The 24,882-nt window shown below is 43.3% G+C and overlaps 1 protein-coding gene across 4 annotated transcripts; it reads right to left on the minus strand.

Moving 5' to 3' along the window:
• On the minus strand, window positions 1-24,339 carry LOC111949366 (clathrin heavy chain 1). 4 transcript variants are annotated; one of them, XM_070434186.1, is made up of 33 exons: window positions 23,857-24,339; window positions 22,723-22,930; window positions 15,646-15,914; window positions 15,192-15,353; window positions 14,946-15,059; window positions 14,649-14,822; window positions 13,531-13,728; window positions 13,167-13,367; window positions 12,773-12,925; window positions 12,505-12,627; window positions 12,201-12,338; window positions 11,881-12,045; window positions 11,508-11,688; window positions 11,200-11,363; window positions 10,932-11,057; window positions 10,687-10,829; window positions 10,264-10,498; window positions 10,026-10,148; window positions 9,669-9,814; window positions 9,328-9,511; window positions 8,987-9,179; window positions 8,648-8,805; window positions 8,237-8,509; window positions 7,901-8,068; window positions 7,570-7,719; window positions 7,245-7,376; window positions 7,021-7,131; window positions 6,674-6,844; window positions 6,145-6,366; window positions 5,388-5,408; window positions 1,623-1,660; window positions 1,463-1,538; window positions 1-1,285 (listed from the first exon to the last, which is right to left on the minus strand). In XM_070434186.1, the coding sequence occupies exons 1-32, from the start codon at window positions 23,896-23,898 to the stop codon at window positions 1,508-1,510; spliced, it is 4,917 nt and encodes a 1,638-aa protein (XP_070290287.1). In that variant the 5' UTR covers window positions 23,899-24,339; the 3' UTR covers window positions 1-1,285; window positions 1,463-1,507. The 4 variants fall into 4 exon arrangements, with proteins under 4 accessions (XP_070290287.1, XP_070290288.1, XP_023822229.1 ...); XM_070434187.1 differs by lacking the exon at window positions 5,388-5,408; XM_023966461.2 differs by lacking the exon at window positions 1,623-1,660 and having other exon boundaries at window positions 23,857-24,338.
• Window positions 24,340-24,882: the final 543 nt, after the last annotated feature.

Below are 24,882 nucleotides of genomic sequence, written 5' to 3' on the forward strand. Positions count from 1 at the left end.
TCAAGGTAAATACAGGCTTTTATTTCAGACCATTCTTGACAAAGAACTGTATGCTGTAGTACTGAACTAATTCTTCATAATAACCATTGAAATACATAACCTACAGGAGTGTTACTGATCTAAACAAGTTGACATTAGGACACCAAAGGAGAACGGCCCTGTCCTCCAATTCCTCCATTTGTTCTTAGAGCCAATCGCACTGACCGAACCAAACGGGACAGGGCCGTGGAGGACGACGAGCAGGATCTCCACTTTTTTTAAATGATCGTTCTTCTGTACACACAAAAAATATGGTGACCTAGAACACCACAACACCTGGCATACACAGACCTCAGCACAAGGAGGGTGGTGAGTAAATACAAACGTACGGGTCTGAAGAGTCAGCCTTCGATCCCCCTGCACATACACAGACAGTCTCACACAAGCACTGTACACGGCACAACAGAAGGTCACCTAGATTAAACACATGGAGCCAACAAAGGAGGACTAACATCTACTGGGGTTGACTGGAGAGCCAGTATAGAACAAGGGGGATTCAAATTCTTATTTAGATCACACACATACATACATCCGTACGCATTTCAAACTCAATAAAGCTACACACCTGTGCAGAATATACTATTGTTACTTAGTGTTGAAGTGGCAATATATGTTCAAATATTATATGTAACCTTTTTTCAGAATATACAATAATGAAATGCATTATACAGACAGACGAATAGACAATGTAAGCTGTTCACACGTTCAGTACATCAAAATGAAGAGTTTCTATATTAGTTTCTTCTCACGACAGAGTGCAAATTAGATGCTTCTCCAACTACTTCAAAAAAAGTTAATTGCTTCTTTCTCAAGTCCACTTACATACATAACCCCATTAAAAAAACTATTACACACAAAAACCATCATTCTAGTAAGTGTTATGTAGTCAAATATGGAATGTGAAGAAAAAAACAAGTGGTCAAATTTCGGTTCAAAACAAAACAAATAAAAGTCCATTGCAGTTTTTAAAGGAGAACATAATACAAATAATTTAAAAGAGCGCAGGTTTTCTTGTTGTTTGTATCCCCTATTGTGAGCATGGTAAGCTGGTGAGGAACACAAGGAGAGACAAACAGGTGACTAAGTCAGGGGTCAGGGGTGGTGGGCGTTCACATGCCATAGCCAAAGCCAGGCTGGGGAGGCTGGCCGTAGCCGGTGGGTGCTGCTGGGTAGCCGTAGCCTCCATAGCCAGGCTGGGGGGGCACAGCCTGACCAGGCCCTGAAGTGAGCATGAGCTGGGGCGTGCCTGCAACACAAACACGGAGGACACTAGCATGAGCTTCGTGAACAAGACTACTAATATACAAACACACTCCAAAGGGTTAACACTGCCCAGGTGCTAAAACTTCAAAGCATTATAGACCCCCTTTAACATATTCAACCAATAGAGCGGCAGGGTTATGTAGAGGTCAGGCCACCGTACCATAAACAATGGGCTGGGACTCTGTGTTCTGCTCCTCCTGTTTCCTCAGGGACTCGGAGGCGTCAAGCTTGTCGACCTGAGAGGCAGGAAGAGAGGTGAGCATGTTAACCACAGACACAACCAACAAGGGGAGCTCTAATGAGATGCCATTATAACTGACCTCTGGGTTATTTCACTGGCTGGCCGATGGGACCATTCCTGACAGGCAGAGATGAATAAAGTCAAGATTTAAAAAAACAGGCCGCAAGACACAGGCCATGCTACGGTGTGTGGGAGGGTTTTAGTCAGGCACTGTTACTAGTGGCTACTGGCGATACTAGCTACCAAGCTTGACCACGACAGCCCAGCATTAGGGTTGTAAAGGAGTCTAATTTCAGATTAGATACACACAGCTAAGCCTAAACAAAACACTAATTAATATATACAGTACCAGTCAAAAGTTCACACATTCATTTAAAGGTTTTTCTTTATTTTTACTATTTTCTACATTGTAGAATTTTCTACATTGTAGAAATCAAAACTATGAAATAACACATATGGAATCATGTAGTAACCAGAACAAGTGTTAAACAAATCTAAATATATTTTATATTTGAGAATCTTCAAAGTAGCCACCCTTTGCCTTGATGACAGCTTTGCACACTCTTGGCATTCTCTCACCCAGCTTCACCTGGAATGCTTTTCCAACAGTCTTGAAGGAGTTCCCACATATTCTGAGCACTTGCTGGCTGCTTTTCCTTCACTCTGCAGTCCAACTCATCCCAAACCATGTCAATTGGGTTGAGGTCAGGTGATTGTGGATGCCAGGTCATCTAATGCAGCACCATCACTCTCCTTGGTCAAATAGCCCTTACCACGGCCTGGAGGTGTGTTTTGGGTCATTGTCCTGTTGAAAAACAAATGAAAATCTGCTAAGCGCAAACCACATGGGATGGCGTATCACTGCAGAATGCTGTGGTAGCCATGCTGGGTAAGAGTACCTTGAATTCTAAATAAATCACAGACCAGCAAAACACCATCACACCTCCTCCTCCATGCTTCACAGTGTGACCCACACATGCGGAGATCATCGGTTCACCTACTCTGCGTCTCACAAAGACGGCAGTTGAAACCAAAAATCTCAAATTTGGATTCCAGACCAATGGACAGATTTCCACCGGTCTAATGTCCATTGCTCGTGTTTCTTGGCCCATGCAAGTCTTCTTACTGGTGTCCTTTAGTAGTGGTTTCTTTGCAGCAATTTGACCATGAAGGCTTGATTCACGTAGTTTCCTCTGAACAGTTGATGTTGAGATGGGTCTGTTTCTTGAACTGTGAAGCATTTATTTGGGCTGCAATCTGAGGTGCAGGTAACTCTAAATAACTTATCCTCCTTATCCTTATTCCAGATTGACTGATCTTCGTGTCTTAAAGTAGTGATGGACTGTCATTTTTCTTCGCTTATTTGAGCTGTTCTTGCCAGAATATGGACTTGGTCTTTTACCAAATAAGGCTATCTTCTGTATACCACCTCTACCTTGTCACAACACAACTGATTGGCTATAACGCATTAAGGAAAGAAATTGCACAAATACAATTTTAACAAGGCACACCTGTTAATTGAAATGCATTCCAGGTGACTACCTCATGAAGCAAAAGCTGAGAGAATGCAAAGCTGCCATCAAGGCAAAGGGTGGCTACTTTGAAGAATCTCAAATATATTTAGATTTGTTTAACACTTTTTTGGTTACTACAAGATTCCATATGTGTTATTTCATAGTTGATGTTTTCACTACTATTCTACAAAGTAAAAAATAGTAAAAATAAAGAAAACCCCTTGAATGAGTAGGTGTATCCAAACTTTTGACTGGTACTGTATACATACACACAGTGCCTTAGGAAAGTATTCAGACCCCTAGACTTTTTCCACGTTGTTACGTTACAACTTTATTCTAAAATGGATTAAATTAATTAAAATAAATGAACAAAAATGTAAAAGAAATCCTGTTTTTGCTTTGTTATTATCGGGTATTGTGTATAGATGAATGGGGGGGAAACTATTTAATCAATTTTAGGATAAGGCTGAATCCTAACAAAATGTGGAAAATGTCAAGGAGTCTGAATACTTTCCGAAGGCACTGTAAATATAAATAAATAAAAATGGTCCCACCATCCAGCCACCAGATGCATCTATTTCCATGTGTTTGGACAGTATGTAGAGAACCAAACCCATTTCAACAGCTCTAATATGGGCCAACATCACAGATATGTAACTACCAGGGATTACAAGCACTATCACAATGTTAACACCAACAAGAAACTTTCCCTACCATGAAGTTGAACAAACAGATGATTCAATGAATCAACAATAATAATAAAACGTTCTAAATGGAAAGATATTTATATTAAAATTGTCAATAACCAGCAAATAAGGGAAATCTTTATCATGTTGGTCTGCTTGATTAGTTGTTAAGCAGCTTAGAGCAGGAATTATAAAAGAAAAAGGCAAGACTGACAATTCACAGGTTCAAGCAAGCAGCATCTTGAATATGAGAGACATACACAACCTATGCATTCTGAAACTTCACAAGATCACTTCAACAAAACCATGATAAGTCATCTATGAATATACTTCTCTCCTGTCAGAACACAACGTAGGGTTCAGTTCTCTACATACTTGCCTTCTGGCAAAACAGTCAGTAAGTTGTTTTAAGATACAGGTAAACAGGCTGTAGGTTCATTGAAGGGGAAAGAGACATGCTGAAGCGGCAGTTAGGTTCATTTCTCTGTTTAGAAGAGTGCATGATAGGCAGAGAGCCACAGTGGAGGGAGTGAGAGGATGGAGGGATGGTTTGTACGGCCAGTCAAGGCGTCCAGAAGCAGGCACAGCCAACAACAATGTCTCCAAGCCTGTCCAAAAATGCTGCTAATGTTATGGGAGGGGGAAACACATGCTTGCCCTGAATACAATATAAGTATGTTACACGCGTTCTACACACAGTACCCCACACTTTACAGTTCTGGAGTAGCAAAGACACTACAGTACAACTAATATAACAAATAAAAAAAGGAACACAATTATAATCAAATGCAAAAAACATCTACATACGTCACAATTTGTTGAGGATATTTACATCTAAATCTAAGCATTTTTTTACTTTGAGAGTTAATTCCATAAATCGTTACATAAGAGGGTACTCAAAGAATGATCACAATTTCCATACACAATGTGTTCTATTCTCCCACTTGGCAGCTGTCTCCAGCTGTGCATAGCCCAAATATGAGGCTACATTACTTCACTATAAAAAGGACAAATTGAACAATGTTGGCCCTAAGCTCTGGTCAAACCACATTCAATGTGGTCCCAGGGCTGTTTCAGCATTCAAATCAAACCCCAGTACTCTACCAAGGTTGACCACTAAATGGCAAGTGGTAGAGATTATCACAGCCTCAAGCCAACAGCAGACCACAGATCAGTGATATTACAGACAGTGGTAGTTTTTCATTAGTATCTACAGGGCTAAGGGAGAGTATTGTCTGACTACAGTAGGTTATCCAGAGTAGAGCTCTCCTTTCCTGCTCCTGGACAGTTACTGAGTTTGCTGGTTTATGTGGGCAGCCTCAATGGAACGGAATATCCCTCTGTTTGGGTGTTGCTGGGGTGAATGAGTTCCTGAATGGTCAGTCACTGATTCAACCCTGGAACAAAGAGCAATAGCTAATAGAGCCATTCCAAACCCCAGCATGCCCAGCAGCTCCCCAGAGGCAGGGTGGGAGAGCCCCACTCCAGACCATTCTGGGTCTAGTCAAGGTGTGGAGTGTGGAGTCAGAAGCAGCAGTGACATGGGGAGGGGACAGACTCATGCAGTTTCCTCTAGTTTCACTCCTCCAAACTACAGACTACAGAGGGTCAAAAAGAATGACTGGAAATGGATTGGACTTTCACCTTTTCCTTAATCGCATCAACCTGAAAGGGAATTCAGAGAGGCAACTTAAGGAGAAAAACAAAACAAACTCTCTCCCAACAGAGAGAACAAACAAACGTGGAATCAGAGAGAAAAAAAATAAAAAGACAGTGAGAGATGGAAATAAGCCACTTTTGATACAAATGTGGTACTTTTAAGTTAGCTATTTTATATCAGCAGACCTGTTTTTAAAATATCATTACAGTAAGCATCATACAACATGCATAATTATGTACAATTGGTCTACATAGCGGTCTATTTTTTCCTGTTTGTCCTCGATCCCAGCAGACTATAGCCTATACTACCATTATGTTCTATCACAAGAAGTGATACTTCTGTTATTTCTTGCCATATGACAAATATYTGTGGCATGGAAGAATACTAAGCAGTATGAATCTCCTGACGTTAACATTTGTATGGAAAAGTAGCAGAGATGAAAACCCAAATCAAAACGGAAGACATGATTACCGGAAACATGACTGAGAGAAACGGAACAGGATGAGGATGTGATCGGCTGAAGTTGTGGTTGTTTACAAGATCCTAAAAAGGTGACCTCCTCAAAAAGGTAAATTGGTACATTAAAAACATCAACTGACAACAAATTGCCTCACCATGTTAATAGTAACCTACTTTTCACTGTAGACACTGATAACCTAAGCACAAAAAACCCTTACCAGACTCTGTATAAAATACCCTATGGGGTGAACTGCCATCCAAGGCGTGGCAGAACTAACCCACCTTGGAGAGGTACTCCCTCATGACCTGGATGAAATAGGGCATGGAGAAGTCCATGATGTTGTGCCTCCAGGCCGTCTCCAGCACTACGTCAGGCCTCAGCAGGTCGTAACAGGTGAAGAGGCAGGCGGCAAAGCACTCCTTCTTATCCTCCTCCAGGAACCAGGCCAACAACTCCTCAGCCAGCTCCAGGTCTTTCGACTCAGACGCATACTGCATGGCGTCCTACACACAAAACACCACAGACATACATCAATACACCACAGACATACATCAATACACCACAGACATACACATCAAAACACCACAGACATACATCAATACACCACAGACATACATCAATACACCACAGACATACACATCAAAACAGGGGAGACACGGGGAAAGAATTCAGACAGTGACATCTAAAAGCAATGTTATGATCCACACATTTAACAAAAACAACAGCAGCATGGGTATCTGTGTGAGCTGATGATCACTGGTCTTTAGACAAAATATTAGTATTTGATATAAAGTTGAGGAGAAGCTGGACCTTGTAGAGTTTGTCCTTCTTGCAGAGTTCCACGCTCTGCTTCCAGCGGTTGTTGCCTTTGAAGAGGTAGGCAGCGATCCTCCTGAACTCAATCAGCTCATGCTTCTCCAGGCCCTGGGCCAGGGTGATGTTGTCAAAGTTGTCGTAGGCGTCGATGGAGGCACGCAGGGCCTGGACAGGACAGAGGAGTAACAACAAGAGCGAAAGTCATTTCTGCATGACAGAAAATGAATGCACACTTTTTTTCAACAAAGGAACTTTCTCTTTTCACAATGGTAATTTCAGTGTTTTCAGATTCTTTTCTCCAAAGTATGAAAAACGAAGCTTATGTTAAAAGATCTTAGTACCGCATAGTCTTCCTCTGTGATGAAGAGGTTGTTAAGTGCTTCGTTGACACCCTTGTTGTTGTGGTTCTGCACTGACCGCAGGTACGGCTTGACCAGTGACAGCTGCTTGGTCTGGAGGTGGACAGAGAAAAGTCCAGTCAGTGAACAGTCAAGCAGGTCGTTCTGAATGCRAAAGATTGACATACAAGAAGCTATAAAGTATGGACAGAGTAGTGTCCTAGTACCTTCATGAAGAAGTTGACTGCGCGGGTGTGGTCGAGTCGTGGTGACAGCACTATGAGCAGGTCGTTCAGTAACAATGGTTTGAACTCCAGGTAGAACTGGATAGCCTTGTAGTATAACTCCACATTGGCCACCTGYAATCACAAAGCCTCGTACACTCAGCTGCAGGATGTGGATTTCTAGTCAGTGACAAATACTTGGCCTAATACAATGACCAAAGAAAACATCATGAATATCATGACAACAACCAACACGAAATGTTTGCAAATCTAAAACATAACATGCAGTCAATGCTGAGCTTGTGTGTTGTTGCAGTCAGTCAGTTACCTTGGTGACAATGTCTTTGAACTGTCCCTCCTTCCAGGCGTCTGAGGGGTGGCTCATCATGGTGAGGATGGCGTTGTCAAACTCTTCATACTTGTCATAGAGGAAGACCAGCTCCGCCCACAGGTGGGCCTGCTCTGCAGCCCTCAGGACCTGATGACACACATTAACATTATCTTCACCCACCCCCAAAACAGCGCACACAAAGATACAATCACTAAATCACACACATTGCTGCATTRAAATAACATATGAACAAATATAAAGACTATGCAGATCATTTCAATCCGCTTGCATATAGACATTATCTCGTAGCGTTCTTCCTCTCTCTTACCTTTGGAATGTTGACTCTGGACCAGAAGAGCTCCAGGTGCTCCCTCATCTTCTGGGGTTTGAACTTGGAGTAGAGGATGGCCAGCTCGGTGAACATGCCCATGTGAGCCCGCTCCAGACCCAGGGCTGCCTCCAGCATGGTGATCAGCTCCTCAAAGTAAGCACGGTCCTAGAGACAAACACAACCATGGCATCTTCAATCAACACAGGACCATTAAAAACACATTTATCACATGCTATGGTAAGATTTGGTAAATTATTTTCTTTAACTCTGGCCAGGATAAGGCAATTGCTATGAGAGTGAAAATTGGTAGTAATTGAACCAAATGGGCCTTACCTGGTAGTAGTTGATGAGCTCCTCCAGTTCATCAGCATGGACAACAATATGCAGGCCACACATCTGTGCCAGGCGGAACTCGTTTCCATCCACACAGGCAAAGCACACCTCTTTCCAGGTGCGGGTGCTGTTGGCTTTGCGGGCTCCATCCACGGCGGCCTGGTACTCTCCCAGGTGGACCAGGGTGGACGCTAGCCGCCCGAAGTTGGACACGTTGTTGTAGAGCAGCTTGGCCGCATCATACATCCTCTCATCATAACACCTGTCACCCACCTGGAATAGAGAAATACTTCATAAGAAAAGGTATGATACTGGTCAGCAGTGATGGAGAAAGATGTGTCAGGTAAACCTGTGTGGGGGTATGCCGGTGTGTGTATGCGCCAGTATGTGTATTTTGTGTTCAGAGTGTACCTGTTGGATGTGGGCGTTGTTGGGTCCATTGATGAACTCCTCCAGTTCAGCTAGGCGGTTGGTCTTGGCCAGGGCGAAGATGAGCTCTGTCTCCACGTAAGACTCACGGGACTTCTTACGGGCCATCTGAAGGAACTTCACCAGGTCCTCCCAGTTACCTGAGGATAGTAGAGGAACATTTATATTTACTTCACTAAACTATTTTCTCCTAGCCTGGTTTCTGCAACTTCCAAATTGGATGCATGTGAATACCTTCCCCTCCAATAGCAAGCCTACATTGAAAAACCCTAATGTTGGTTGTATGCTGGACAATACGTGGATCATTTTTTTGTCTCTTACCACTCTGGGCTGCAGCCTGGCCCACCTCCATGTAGGCAGAGGGGTCATCAGCCTTGATGTAGGAGTCGATGGCTTCCTTCACCAGACCCTTCTGCAGCTGAGCCTTGGCCAGCTGGCTCCACACTGGAGGCTCGTTGCAGCGCTCAGCAAATTCGTAGGCCCGGTCCAGGTTCCCAATGTGCTCAATCAGAACCTAAAAACACACAGAAATAACTTTTGTCAAGTTCACCCCTTAATCCATAGAATTCAGACAGAACAGTAGCATTGCCCACAATGGGAATTGAACAAGCAACATTTTGGTCAATGGTCCATTTGCCAGAGCAAAAGACTCAACCACTGACCTGCACGGCGGAGGTGTTGACGTCAAACTTCCTGAAGATGGCGAAGGCCTCCTCGAAGAGCTCGTTGCTGATGGCGATGTTAGCGATGTCGGGGGCGTCGTAGTTGTCCAGGCGGTTGATGTACTCCATCACACGGGTACGGTCTGCCTTGATGGCTGTCAGGATCAGCAGGTTCTGCAGGTTTCTGAATAAAAACACAGATGAATTCTGCTCAGCATTGACAAAGTAAAACAACAAAGGTTTAACATTCTAAAGCTTCCCGGTATTGAAAGAGCAGACACACAATGGACAGCTCAGTCTGCCAGTGAGCACAGATAGTAGAGCTACAGTAGCCCTAGTACCTGTGTTCACTGAAGACCGAGTTATCCAGAACGATCTTCTCCAGCAGCTCAATGAGTTCGTTGGGGAGGTCTGCAGTCATGAAGGCCTTGACTGTGACGGACACCTCCTCTGGGTCCTGTGTCTCAGACAGGGCCGTCTGAACAACCTGAACGAAAGATAGACAACAAACGTCATTCCAGAATGGAGAGAATAGTTACCATTCTGCAAACTTATAGCCAAACAAGTCACAAAAAACTATTTAACCATCGTGAGAAATATAAGCAACGTTTAGGTGGGACATCGCAAAACATTTTGGGCCATGGTTTTAGTGAGGATGATGAGGTTTGCGTTTCAAACAGGCAGGAACAGGTCCATACCTGGTCGATAAGGGGTCTTCTGAACGGGTTACTCTCCAGCAGCACGCTGGCCCACAGCTCAGGGTCTTTACGGCGAACCAGGTAGCGAGACAGACTCTTGAACAGAGAGTTCTCATTGCACACCTGTACAGGAAATGTAAGATGATCAGTATTTGAGGGAAAATATACGCAAACAGTGTAAAATGAACATTTCAATGTATTAGTCAAGTGAAAATGTAATTCTTATTTCCCCACTCACATTAATGAGCTCCTGGTCACACTGTCCTCTRTCGTAGGCCACGCAGGCCAGGTGGGGGTCCCTCTTCTCACAGTACTTGCCCACTACGCGGCTGTCGTAGAAGGTGTTCTCACGCAGGAAGCGCTCTGGGTTGTTGTTGCTGTCGATGTAGATCTTGGCCAGGGCATTGTGGGTAGCTGGCTCCTCACAGCCCTCATGGATACGGGCCTCCAGCCAAGGCAGGAGCAGCTTCAGTCTGGAGCCAACAAATATATACACAGCTTCAAGTTTCAGGCGCTCATAAACTAGATATATTTACACTTTTAAATGGGTCAAACAGCACCCCTTCATCCTACTTTCAGAAGTAATGTCACAATTAAATGCACTACAGCATAAAGCCAGTCTGGGCTGAGACATCCCTCTCCCGGTCCCCACAGTCCTTACCTGTTCCTCTTCTCCACCTCAGCCACTAGTTCATCAGTGGAGAACTGTCCTTTCACCACCAGGATCAGGTTCTTAATCACATCCTCAGCACAGTCCACATCCAGCAGCCCTCCAATCACCACCGGCAGACGGCTGGGGTTCACCTGACACACACACATTTTTCTTATAGAAAATTCACATATCGTACAATGGTGTGTGTGTATACACAAAAAAGCTGTTACGCAGGTTAATATGAGTTTATGTACCTTCTGCACGTAGATCTCAATGTATTTCTGCAGGGTGTTGCGGTACAGGTAGAGGACCAGGTCGTGGACAAAGTCAAAGCGGTCACACACGATGATCAGGGGGAGCTGGTCAGTCAGCTTAGCTTCCTGTGAAGAGAGGAAATATTGATATCAGCTCACAGAATTAAACTAACAGCTAGACTTGGCTTTCAGGATAATTAAACAAATAGAGACTGAAGTAAGCTGAACTGTGATGTCATGCTATAGTATGCCTACTTTTCTCCCTTACCTTGAGGAAGTTCTTGACTCGTTCGGGGTCGTAGCAGTTGCTTTCTCTGCAGATCCTCTCCACCTCTTTGATCTGTCCCGTCTTACAGGCTGCCTGGATGTACTTGAAGTGGACCTCTGGGTCCTGGCTGAAATTAACAATGGAACCCAGGAAGTAGAACAGACCTGGAATGAATAGAGACAGAACTTAGTCACCGTAGATAGAGAGGTAGGATAAACAACTATGTGGTTGTTGAGACAGTCATGACCATGTTCCATGCAGGTGAGGACAAGACTAGGTCGTTTGCATCAGGTGTATGGCCTGCTTACCTTCGAAGCTCTTGAAGGACTCAAAGAGCTCGGTGAGGGAGTTGGTGGAGAGCTGCTCGTGGTACTTAGAGGCCACCTGGACACAGATCTGCAGGTTCTGACGGATGTTTGCCGACAGCATGGCCCGAAGACACTCTAGAGAGTCCTCCACTGACAGGGAGCCAAAGAAGTTCACCAGCCACTGCAGGACAGAGTCAATATACATACAGAGTCAGTGCAGATAGGAGAAATACCAGTATGCACACATTAGTCGATAAAGCTTATGTTTATTAAGAGCAAAACACAGCAAGTACACACTGTTCTCCAAGACCATGAACCCTCCAGGACATTCTATTCCACGCAGTGTGTGGTTGTGTTAGATAGTGTCCTATACCTCAGGGTTGAGCAGGTGTGTGTGCACCACAGCCCGTTTGATATCGTACAGGTCGGTGTAATGCTCCAAAGCCCTCTGCAGCAGGCCAGCCTTCTCACACAGCTGGGCAACGTGGGCACGGTCGTAGTGAGTGAACATCTGGTTGCCCAGGATGGCATCGGCCACCTGAAGCAGGAAAAAACCATCATACATTAATTTAAAATCCATGACATCACGAGTCAGTGGAAGAGAAGCAAATAAGAGTGTGGCACTAAAAAAAATACATACAATTGCTGTGTAAGTGTTGGGTCTGTGTGGAATTGGGTGTGATGTGTGTGTACCTGTGGAGCGTGGACCAGATTCATCTCCAGCAGGCGTGTCTGCAGAGGCCCCTCAGCAGGCCTGTTGTTCTTCAGGGCGTCCAGGAGGAAGGAGGTACACTGCTGGATCAGGTTATACTCCATAAACACGTCAACGATCTGAACAGGGAGACAGACAATACATCAGCTACCACACATCAATCATGTTACTGTATACAACACCTCACAGCACAGCACTGAACAAGGTTTTTTCCCTTGAGAAAATGTAAGGGAAATAGGACGATAAATGAAGGGTTGAGGTGGTGAAGACGTTTGGCTATCTGACCTGTGTGATGTCGGCCAGTGGCTCCTCGTCCTGCACCAGCATCTGGGAGAACTGCAGGCCTTGTTCTGGACTGATCCTCATCACATTCCTTAGCAGGAACATCCAGTCTGGAGTGTAGCCCACCTAGAAGGGAAATACGGAAAACGCATCCGTTAGTTAAAAACTGAATACAATCTAATTTGACCATATTAAAGAATTCCATTTTGTGTCAAGTCAAATGTTATATTGGAAAGGACTTGTCGATAGAAATAGAAACACCACAACTAACCTTTTTGGCGTAGAGGACAATTTTCTGGAACTGTCCGGTCTCAGCGAAGCACTGAATGACCTTGTTGGGCACGTTGGCCCTGAGGTAGACGCTGAGGGCCAGAGTGGGGTCCACTGACTTCACCAGGTCCCCCAGCTCCTCTGAACACTCCAGCTGTAAAAAACACATGCAATTTTCATTCCCACATTACAAGCTGTAAATCCCTAACCAACACTGTCTCGAATAAAGTCCTAGCCAGCCCAATAGTTATAGGGATATTTGAACAGACCAGTGCTATATGTTGAGCAACACATAATTGGAACATAAAACTGTTAAGCTCAATGTTGAACATCCAAACTCAACAGTAAGAGACAACTATAGACTCAGTTTAATATGATAACTATGGTTTCCTTGCCTTGTCCTCTTTGAGCCATTTCTCCAGCAGCTGCTTGCGTCCCTGCTGTAGGACGGGCCTGCACAGCTCCAGAGACTCAAACTTGTTGAGCTGGCCCTGGTCCAGCAGGATGCCAAAGTACTGCAGCAGTGGAGAGGTCTGGCCCGGCTGGGCCGGCACACTTTGGAACTTACGGATGGTGTCCGGGGTGCGCAGGATACCCTGGGGAGGAGGAAAGGAGTGTTTTGACTTTCAAAAAATGTGAACATGATAGATAGAAGACCGTAGTAGTAGAAACCTTATTATACACAAGACAGCTGAAAAATCATACAAAAAAACAGATCATGATTTTCATTGTTTGGGCGTTTTGGTGCATTGGCAGTACCTTGGGAGCGTTGGCGGCCACCTTGGCAGCCTCAGAGTAGTTCCCTGCAGCGAACAGGGTGTTGAACTTTCTGGCGAACAGCTCCTCGGCCCCGGCCAGGTTGTTGCGCACGGCCATGCGCAGGGCCAGGTCTGGGTTCTGGAGCACGTTGGTGATGTAAGGGATGATGTTCTCCTCCTCCACACACACTGACAACACCTGGTCAAACACATAACACACAGACTGGGTTAGAGAGTCCACTCCTATACAGACATGAAAATATGTGTACTATTACATTAGTTTATATGTACTGACAAATGTAACAAAACTGGTATATAATTACTTTGTTAAACTCACATATTTATTCAGAATTGAATGTGTAAAAATAATGTTGCTAGACTAGAGAATAGCATTTGTGAATTAACTACACAGATAGACATCCCCATGGAGCAGTGTGTGTGTGTGTGTTACATTAAGATGTAAAGGAGCAGCAGACTGGAGGGTTAGAGAGCCAGGAGCTTAAAGGAGATTAGGACGCCTGGCCTGACAGGATCTCCAACTGTGTTTCACATGCTGCTCTCTACTGGAGGTGCCGTTAGATCAGTATTAAACAAGGCTTCCCTCAGCCAAGGTCACCAAGTGACAGACACACACGTCAATTTGGGGCGGCAGGTAGCCTAGTGGTTAGCGCGTTAGACTAGTAACCGAAAGGTTGCAAGATCGAATCCCCTAGTTGACAAGGTAAAAACCTGTCGTTCTGCCCCTGAACAAGGCAGTTATCACACTGTTCCTAGGCCGCCATTGAAAATAAGAATTTGTTCTTAACTGACTTGCCTAGTTAAATAAAAGGTATTTGTTTGTTTTTTTGTTTTGTTTACAAAAGCACACTTCCACACCCTGTTTTTCCACTGTCACATATATGGGACTCTCAAGCCATCATCACACAGGTACAGTGTTTGTGAATTCTGAGGAGGAGAGCTGGAGCAGTAGGCTCTACAGACATGGATCAGCTTTCTATCTTTCTGAATATTTAATGGCTCTGTGTGTTTTGGACAGGAAACCCATTGATCAGCCCACCGGCATCTGGTTACTCCTGATAAAAGGATTAAAACACTCCCATTTACCCAGTGGAGACTTACCTGTCCTTTCCTGTTGACTCCAATGATGCCAGCGGTTGGTTCATGTGGGGCTGTAACAAAGATGGTCTCCCCGCTGATCCGGTTCATGTAGATACAGGTGCCAGTCTCCAGGTCATACAGGTGGATGTAGCCATATTTGGTGATGAGAAAGACAACATCCTGCTTAGAGCTGATCTAGAGGACAGAGAGCAGGGACACAAGGCTTCAGAAGCTGTATCATAACAGGTATTAATGCAGAGGGCCTGCATGACTATATGGAACAGGTTTGAGTTCTTGTCTGTGAAGTGATTCCAGTACCTGCATGGCTACAGGGAAGTCATTCTGGGCCTCCGGAGGGAAGAACACGTCCACTGCCTTCTTTGGAAATGGCTGATTGCCTGTTGGTGGGGTTCCCACTTCAATTATGTGTAACTAGAAAAGCAAAACACATTGAGGAGAATTACTTTTTTGACATCTCCCGGTCTTCTTTGCTAATTTTTCTTTTTCCATTCCATTCCAGCCCTCCCTGAGTACTCCATGTCCATGCTGAGTGGAGATTCCTACCTTTCCTCCAGCTTGCCCTCGGACAGCGAAGCAGAACAGTGTCGATTCCTCTGTGTTACCCTCCATTTTGAACTGGGCGAAGCCGGCGGCGTGGCCCTCAATGGGCTGGGACACCTTCCTGTCCACAGAGTACAGCTGCATGGCTCCCACCACACGGTTTTGCTGAAATGAAGGAATACACATACTGTACAAGAGCTTGTGCTACAGCAGTCTTTTCCAGTGGTACATTAAGCCTTATCAGGGCAGAACATTTCATAATGCTGTGCAAGCTTCAAAACAGCCCAAAAGCAAGTTATTAGCATCTATCAGATCAGTGTATTGCTGTACATTAGTGTAGACACTCACACGGATTAACTTCTATGACAAACTCATAAAAAAAWATATATATACACAAGTCACTTCAGTAGAATACAGCTAGCGTCAACCATAAATCCAATCCCCTCTATTTCAGTACCTGTGCTGAAATCCCAATGAGAAGCAGCCATTTCTGTTTGGCGTCAGTGCGGTAGTTGATGATTTGACAGCCTGCTAGGCTGGAGTGTCTGTCAAAGACTTTGACTGGCTGGGAGTCTCCCTCCATGCTCCAATGGTAGACGGCGTTGTCTGTGACCAGTGCTACAGTGTTGAGGGAGATCCACTTCCAGAAAGTGACGTCATCAGTCATGGTGTGAGCCTTCATCTTGCTCTTCATCTCAATGTTGAAAATCTGGAGGGTTTTTGCCGCTGAAAATTCACACATTAAAAGGTTTAGCAATATGATGATCTAACACCGTATCTCCACTAACTAATGTAAACTACTAATCACAACACACACAAACAGACTAGAGGGGAAATGAAAATACTGTAATACCAAATTTCACTTGATTTAGAAATAGTGGTAGTCATGGTTTGGTGCGAGTGGCACCAAATGACCAAACAAAACAGCACTTGCAATGCAGAAAGCAAGACCACAACGACGGGCAACCAATAACGTGGTAAGATCCGCATTCAGGAAGGAAAATATTCAATACAAAAAAAATATAAGACATCACCGATCCACATGAGGCTAATAAACAGCAACCACTAGTGGCTGGGTGAACTGATCATTTACAAACCAGTGCCTTCAGAAAGTTCATACTTCTTGACTTATTCCACATTGTTGTGTTACAACCTGAATTGAAAATGGGGTAAATAGATTTCTCACCCATCTACACACAATACCCCATAATGACAAAGGGAAAACAGGATATTTTGAAATGTTGCTAATTTATTGAAAATGACATACAGAAATATCTATTTTACATAAGTATTCACACCCGAGTCAATACTTTGTAGAAGAACCTTTGGCAGCGATTACAGCTTTGCGTTGTCTTGGGTATGAGCAATCACCCATGCACATCTGGATTTTGAGATTCTCCCATTCCCTCAAGCACTGTTAAGTTAGATGGGGAGCAGTAGTGAATAGCAATCTTCAAGTCCTTCCACAGATTTCCAATGGGATTCAAGTCTGGGTTTTAGCTGGGCTACTCAAGAACATTCACATTCTTGTTCTGATGCCATTCCATCGTTGCTTTGGTTGAATGCTTAGGGTCATTGTCCTGTTGGAACATAAATCTTGTCCCCAGTCGAAGGTTGTTTTCATTCTGAAGCAGATTCTCATCAAGGATTTGCCTGTATTTGACTCTATTCATTGCTCCCTCCATCCTTACCAGTCTCACAGTCCCTGCCGCTGAAAAGCATCCCCATAGCATGCTGCTGCCACCACCATGCCTCATGTAGTGCATGTCAAAGCAGATAAATTTTGAATTCAGGCTGTAAAAACAAAATGTGGAATAGGTCAAGGAGTATGAATACTTTGAAGGAACTGTATAAGGTCCTTCTATTAATTACTGTTAAAAAGTCCTAATATTGTATGTGCCTAGTCATAGGTGAACTTCAGGGAGTTCAAGCAGCTCTACAGGATTCCTAACCGCAGCATGCTCATCCTGAGATGAATTAAGGAGTTTGGGGTTGGGTCTGAATGCTGATTAACGCAAGACCACAAAACACAAACTGATGTGATGACGTACGAGAAGTGTCTTTGGATGCACTGACTGACAACCATTCCATTTCAGGCTTTCCAATTACTGGTTTATTATTGGAGCAAGGAAAGGGTTTCCTATTCATTAATTTCCTGTGTCTGTAGCCTTTGATGAACCTGCTATTGTTTTCAAATTTCACCACTCAAAAGTCTATAGGCCTACATTTCCTGTTCTGTAATGCTATACACCTGGACTACAAATCAGAGCTCCATTAAAAAATTAAACTAGCCCATCTAACGCAAAGAGAAATGACACATTGATCACTTACATTATAGAATTGCAAGAAAAAGTATGAGAACCCTTTGGAATTACCTGGAATTCTACATAAATTGTAAAAAAAAAAAAAGAAGTGATCTGTTCTTCCTCTAAGTCACAACAATAGACAGTGTGCTTAAACTAATAAACACAAATTGTATTTTTCTTGTCTATTTAATMAATACATCATTTAAACATTCAGTTTAGGTTGGAAAAAGTATGTGAACCCCTAGGCTAATGACTTCCCCAAAAGCTAATTGGAGTCAGGACTCCGCTAACCTGGAGTCCAATCAATGAGATGAGATTAGAGATGCTGTTTAGACCTGCCCTGAAATATAATTTTTTTWAAAACACAAAATGTGAGTTTGCTATTCACATGAAGAATTGCCTGATGTGAGCCCTGCATCGAACAAAATATATCAAAGACCTAAGATCAAGAATTGTTGACTGGAATGAAGCTGGAAAGGGTTACAAAAGTATCTCTAAAAACCTTGATGTTCATCAGTCCACGGTAAGACAAATTGTCTATAAATGGAGAAAGTTCAGCACTGTTGCTAGTCTCCCTAGGAGTGGCCGTCCTGCAAAGATGACTGCAAGAGCACAGCACAGAATGCTCAATGAGGTTAAGAAGAATCCTGGAGTGTCAGCTAAAGACTTACAGAAATCTCTGGAACATGCTAACATCTCTGTTGACGAGTCTACGATATGTAAAACACTAAACAAGAAAGGTGTTCATGGGAGGACACCACGGAAGAAGCCACTGCTGTCCAAAAGAACCATTGCTCCACATCTGAAGTTCACAAAAGAGCATCTGAATGTTCCACAGCACTACTGGCAAAATATTCTGTGGACTGATGAAACTAAAGTTCAGCTGTTTGGAAGGAACACACAACACTATGTGTGGAGAGAAGAAAAAGGCACAGCACACCAATATCAAAACCTCATRKCAACTGTAAAATATGTGGGAGGGAGCTTAATGGTTTGGGGCTGCTTTGCTGCTTAAGGGCCTGGACAGCTTGCTATCGTCGACAGAAAAATGAACTCCCATGTTTATCAAGACATTTTGCAAGAGAATGTTAGGCCTGTCCACCAATTGAAGCTCAACAGAAGTTGGGTGATMGAACATGACAACGATCCAAATCACAGAAGTAAATCAACAACAGAATGGCTTCAGAAGAAAATACGCCTTCTGGAGTGGCCCAGTCAGAGTCCTGACCTCAACCGGACGGAGATGCTGTGGCATGACCTCGAGAGCYGTTCACACCAGACATCCCAAGAATATTGCTGAACTGAAACAGTTTTGTAAAGAGGAATGGTCCAAAATTCCTCCTAACCGTTGTGCAGGTCTGATCCACAACTACAGAAAATGTTTGGTTGAGGTTATTGCTGCCAAAGGAGGGTCAACCAGTTACTAAATCCAAGGGTTCACATACTTTCCCCACCCTGCACTGTGAATGTTTACACAGTGTCTTAAATAAAGACATAAAAACTTATCATGGTTTGTGTGTTATTAGTTTAAGTAGACTATTTGTTCATTGTTGTGACTTAGATGAAGATTAGATCAAATTTTATGACCAATTTATGCAGAAATCCAAAGGTTCTTGCCACTGTATATACACAGTACTATTTCAAAAGTTTGGTCAGACCCCATTCAAGGGTTTTTCTTATTTTCTACATTGTAGAATAATAGTGAAGACATCAAAACTATGAAATAACACATATGGAATCTTGTAGTAACCAAATAAAAGTGTTAGCCACCCTTTGCCTTGATGACAGCTTTGTACTCTCAACCAGCTTCATGAGGTAGTCCCCTGGAATGCTTTTCCAACAGTCTTGAAGGAGTTCCCACATATGCTGAGCACGTGTTTGCTGCCTTTCCTTCACTCTGCAGTCCAACTCATCCCAAAACCATTTCAATTGGTTTGAGGTCGGTGATTGTGGAGTCCTGGTCATCTGATGCAGCACTCCATCACACTCATTCTTGGTCAAATAGCCCTTACACAGCCTGGAGGTGCATTTTGGGTCAATGTCCTGTTGAAAAACAAATTATAGTCCCCATCTGGTTTGCGCTTAGTGGATGGCATATCGCTGCCAAATGCTGTGGTAGCCATGCTGGTTAAGTGTGCCTTGAATTCTAAATAAGTAAATCACTGAGTGTCACCAGCAAAGCACCCCCACACCTCCTCCTTCATGCTTCACGGTGGGAACCACAGATTCGGAGATCATCCATTCACCTACTCTGCATCTCACAAAGACACGGCGGTTGGAACCAAAAATCTCACGTCATACCAAAGGACAGATTTCCACCGGTCTAATGTCCATTGCTTGTGTTCCTTCACCCAAGAAAGTATTTTTATTGGTGTCCTTTAGTAGTGGATTCTTTGCAGCAAATTGACCATGAAGGCCTGATTCATGCAGTCTCCTCTGAACAGTTGATTCAGTTGAGCTGTGTCTGTTACATCAAGTCTGAAGCACTTATTTGGGCTGCAATCTGAGGTGTAGTTAATTGCCAATTTCTGAGGTTGGTAAGTCTAATGAACTTATCCTCTGCAGCAGAGTTAAGTCTGGGTCTTCCTTTCCTATGGTGGTCCTCATGAGAGCCAGTTTCATCATAGCGCTTGACGGTTTTCGCGACTGCACTTGAACAAACTTTCAAAGTTCTTGACATTTTCCGGATTGACTGACCATCATGTCTTAAAGTAACGATGAACTGTCGTTTCTCTTTGGTTATTTGAGCTGTTCTTGCCATAATATGGACTTGGTATTTTACCAAATAGTGCTATCTTCTGTATACCACCCTACCGTGTCCCAACACGCATTAAGGCATACCTGTTAATTGAAATGCAATCCAGGTGCCTACCCCATTAAGCTGGTTGAGAGAATGCCAAGAGTGTGCAAAGCTGTCAAGGCAAAGGGTGGCTATTTGAAGAATCTTAAATATATTTTGATTTGTTTAACACTTTTTTGGTTACTACATGATTCCATGTGCAATTTCATCGTTTTGATGTCTCCACAATTATTCTACAATGTAGAAAATAGTAAAAATAAGGAAAAACCCTGGAATAAGTAGGTGTGTCCAAACTTTTGACTGGTACTGTACACACAAAAGTATGTGGACATCCCTTCAATTTGTGGATTTGGCCATTTCAGCCACACCCGTTGCTGACAGGTGTATAAAATTGAGCACACAGACACGCAATCTCCGTAGACAAACATTGGCAGTAGAATGGCCTTACTTTAGAGCTCAGTGACTTTCAACATGGCACCGTCATAGGATGCCGCCTTCCCAACAAGTCAGTTCGTAAAATTTATGCCCTGCTATAGCTGCCCGTCTATGAGCAAAAACGGCTCAGCCGTGAAGTGGTAGGCCACACAAGCTCACAGAACAGGACCGCCGAGTGCTGAAACACGTAGAACGTAAAAATCATCTGTTCTCGGCCACAACACTACCTACAGAGTTCCAAACTGCCTCTGGCAGCAACGTCAGCACAATAACTGTTCATCGGGAGCTTCATGAAATGGGTGTCCATGGCCGAACAGCCGCACACAAGCATAAGATCACCATGTGCAATGACATGCTTCTGCTGGAGTGGTGTAAAGCTTGCCGCCATTGGACTCTGGAGCAGTGGAAATGGGTTCTCTGGAGTGATGAATCACGCTTTACCACCTGGCAGTCCAACAGACGAATTTGGGTTTGGCTGATGCCAGGAGAATGCTACGCCCCCGTGCACAAAGCGAAGTCCATACAGAAATGGTTTGAAGAAAATCGGTGTGGAAGAACTTGACTGGCCTGCACAGAGCCCTGACCTCAACTCCATGTAACACCTTTGGGATGAATTGGAATGCCGACTGTGAGCCAGGCCTAATCACCCAACATCAGTGTCCGACCTCACTAATGCTCTTGTGGCTAAATGGAAGCAAGTCCCCGCAGCAATGTTTCAACATCTAGCGGAAATCCTTCCAAGAAGAGTGGAGGCTGTTATAGCAGCAAAGGGGGAACCAACTCGATATTAATGCCCATTATTTTTGAATAAGATGTTGGACGAGCAGGTGTCCACATATACTTTTGGTTATTAGTGTCTTGTCTGACAAGTGAACGATTAAAATAGAATACATTATAGAATACAGTGTCAAATCAATATTAATCAATCAACACAAATATACAAATTAATTTGTCTACGATAGTCTAGTATTGAAATGTTGCATTGCATATCTGATTTTCCTGAAGTCTAATCTGCAATACACTTGGTCTCGGAATGCAAGGTTCTTACACTGCAGCCCAGGATGCATTGACAAAAATCATGCAAACCATGACTATTTTGGCCTATAGTCCAAGACCAGCTCTCAAACTGGATATAGTCATAATAGGGGCATGAATAATACATTACCAAAAGTTATCACAAGGATCTTGCTTCAGAGGAATGTTTCACCATCTCAGCCTGTGCATTAGCCTTGACCTCTACGCKATTGAGACAGTAGTGTGCAATATAAAAGGTGCACAAGGCATTCTCAGATGTTTTTACTTTAACCKTTTTTTCCTCAAACCTAGAGGTCTTGATGAACTCCCTTGAATTTCCCTATTCTGTTTGTCATTTACCCTATAGCCTCCTGTTCTTTAAATCAACCCTCTTGTGCTTCCATTCTACTTTCTAACACGCTTTCCTATGTAAACAGAACAGAACATATACAGTACTGGGCAGACATTCAAACACAGTGCAAACATGATTACAACTTCCACAACTCATGATATATAAAATCCAACTCACCGTCTGCAAACATATAAGAAAGCATTAAGAAACGAAAAGAGCAAAAACAAGCAAAAATAGAAAAAGCATTCATGATAGTATGACAATTTTATCAGTGTACAAAAGGGGTTCAATTGTTTCAAATGTAGTCTATAAATTGCAACTCACAAGCAGTTATACTGCTGATTTAAAAACAAAAAAAAATAGAAATGGACAGGCCTGTATATGGTAATTAACAGGTGAAGCAGAATGTGACAGGCCTAGATCAATAACTTGCTGACAAACAAAATCGTACGTACACAAACTCCCTTTAATATTAGGACAGCAACACATAGGGAAATGATGGCCTACAGCAGTCAATAAAGTTGAAGTTAACCACTTAGTTTGGGTGAATTAAGTTGTTAAAAACACAGCCTCTGTACATATTAGTTCAGTCAAAGGAAACAAGTCAGGCTCAGTGGAAGTCCTTACCTTTGAGGGCAATAACTTTGCTAGCAGGGTTCATGATGGCGCTATCTGCAGAGATGGGTCTACGGATGGGAGTGTTGGGGTCGGCCATATCAATGATGACKACCTGTGCCTGCTCGCCCACCTTCTCTCTTATACAGATGAACTTATCAGACTCCATAGTCAGGGTGCTGAATCCAATGTTAGCTGGGTTGATCCCCAGGTTCTGGAGCTAAAGGAAATGAAATTACATTGTTAGAAAGATTTTGATTGAAAAAAACAATTGCTAGTGTGACTGTGTAACAGAGGTGGTTCAGTGAACTACACTTGCATGATGAGTGAGTGAGTGATCTTGTCTGAGACATGAAAACGTGTTGGCTCCTGTCCTGGAACTAATGCCAACACTTTAGTTCAGTGGGCTAACCGACCTTAATTAAGACTCAAGCACAGGTTAATGATCATTGCAGAGATTAAGATTTTATGATGATGATAATTCGTACTGTAGCTATCCATTTGTACTGACTTAAACACATTACCCTGTTATCATCCTATGGCCATAGATATAGCTAACTACATCAAAATAAATACATCAAAATAAATAATACTAACCAGCTAGGTATTGTAGATAGCTATGTTGTTTTAACCATAGAACATCTGTCTGTGGTTTAAACCAATTTAGCTTACTGTACAACTGCCTCACTTGAATGTCAGGGTAGGGGTAATCGAAGATCAGTGTCACACTAGCAGAAATAGCTAAATGTATCTATCTGGCTGTTATTGGATGGACTGTCAAACAGAAACGTATCTATCTAGTTAAGTAGTTAGTCATTACTTAACATGACATATGTTTGAGTTAGCAGGTCAATTGGAATCAAAATAGCAGTTATCATAAAAAAGCAGTTAACGTTACGTTTGATGGCAACCACAGAAAGTTAACGTTCACTGTCAGTGCTAGTCTTTTCGATAGCTAGCATAATATGGCAACGGGGAGGAGAGGTCATTCATTTCGCTGCGGGTGTTGGACTGCCAGCTACAGTTAGCTTAGCTAGCTAACAGTTAACGGAAATCGTCAAGCAGCCGATAAAGATCTGGAGGGGTTTAGTGCTATAGTTACGATCCCTCGCCTACGACTAGTATTTAGCTATATTGTTTTCATACCTGCAGGTGCTCCTGGAAGCGAATAGGTAGTATTTGAGCCATTGCGGTTTTCCTTTGCTTCTACGGAGTCCTGGAATTCTAGCTAAAAAGCTACCTGGCTAGGTTAGCACCGTGCTAGCTACGACCTCCTCACTCACTGATTCGCAAGTCGTAGTCAGACAGTGAATATTTTCTAAATTGTGATTCCAAAATATTATGTCAAGTGTAGCCGCCGGATGTTTATGCGTTTTCTCCACTGCCGGGATGGATGGATGGCAGTGTCTTAAACACTGATCTCAGTCCAAACCTGCAATGGCGGCGGAAACGGCTCAAAATCTGAGACGGAAGAGGAAGCAAGACATCCAACTCCCTAATTGTTTTTGTTCATATCAGTGAACTAAACCAATAAGACACAGCTGCTATCGCATTGAGAGCCACCCCCTTAAGTAAACCGGAACTGTGACATTTTTTTCGAAGGTAAACGGCCTGAGTTAGACGTCTTCATTTAGCCACCATCTTTGTCAGAATGTTATCAATCCGGAAGCCGCTGGGGATATCTCTGGAAGGACAGACAAACCAATATGATCTTTCCACCTATGATTTCATCTTTGCCTTTGACATGGAACAGTCTAAAACAAACCTTAATTTATCTAAGAGGGCAAACACTTATTTATTTCACATTGACTTCCAATTTGTGCCACATCATTCGCCCTTTTACGTCAGTTCCGGATAATTCACGCTTCATCATAGGCAGCTGACTTCAAAAGAGGACACATCATAGGCAGCTGACTTCAAAAGTGGATATGTCCTCTCTGCATGATGTTCATAGTGTAGGATTTTCATGTTCATATGTTTAAATATCGTGTTTGTCACAAGGTCTCAGCTATAGAATGACTCGTTTTAAGTCATGAAATGAATTCTAAACTCATAGGTGCTGTTCTATCATGCATGCTACTGTCCTGTAGCATTCATGCATAAGGTCTCATGTATGCCCTGTCTGAATCATTGGACCAGTTGATCATAAGTGGGATCCTACTCTAACCATAG

This window comes from Salvelinus sp. IW2-2015, linkage group LG22 (genome assembly GCF_002910315.2).
Source record: "Salvelinus sp. IW2-2015 linkage group LG22, ASM291031v2, whole genome shotgun sequence".
Classification (NCBI taxonomy): domain Eukaryota; kingdom Metazoa; phylum Chordata; class Actinopteri; order Salmoniformes; family Salmonidae; genus Salvelinus; species Salvelinus sp. IW2-2015.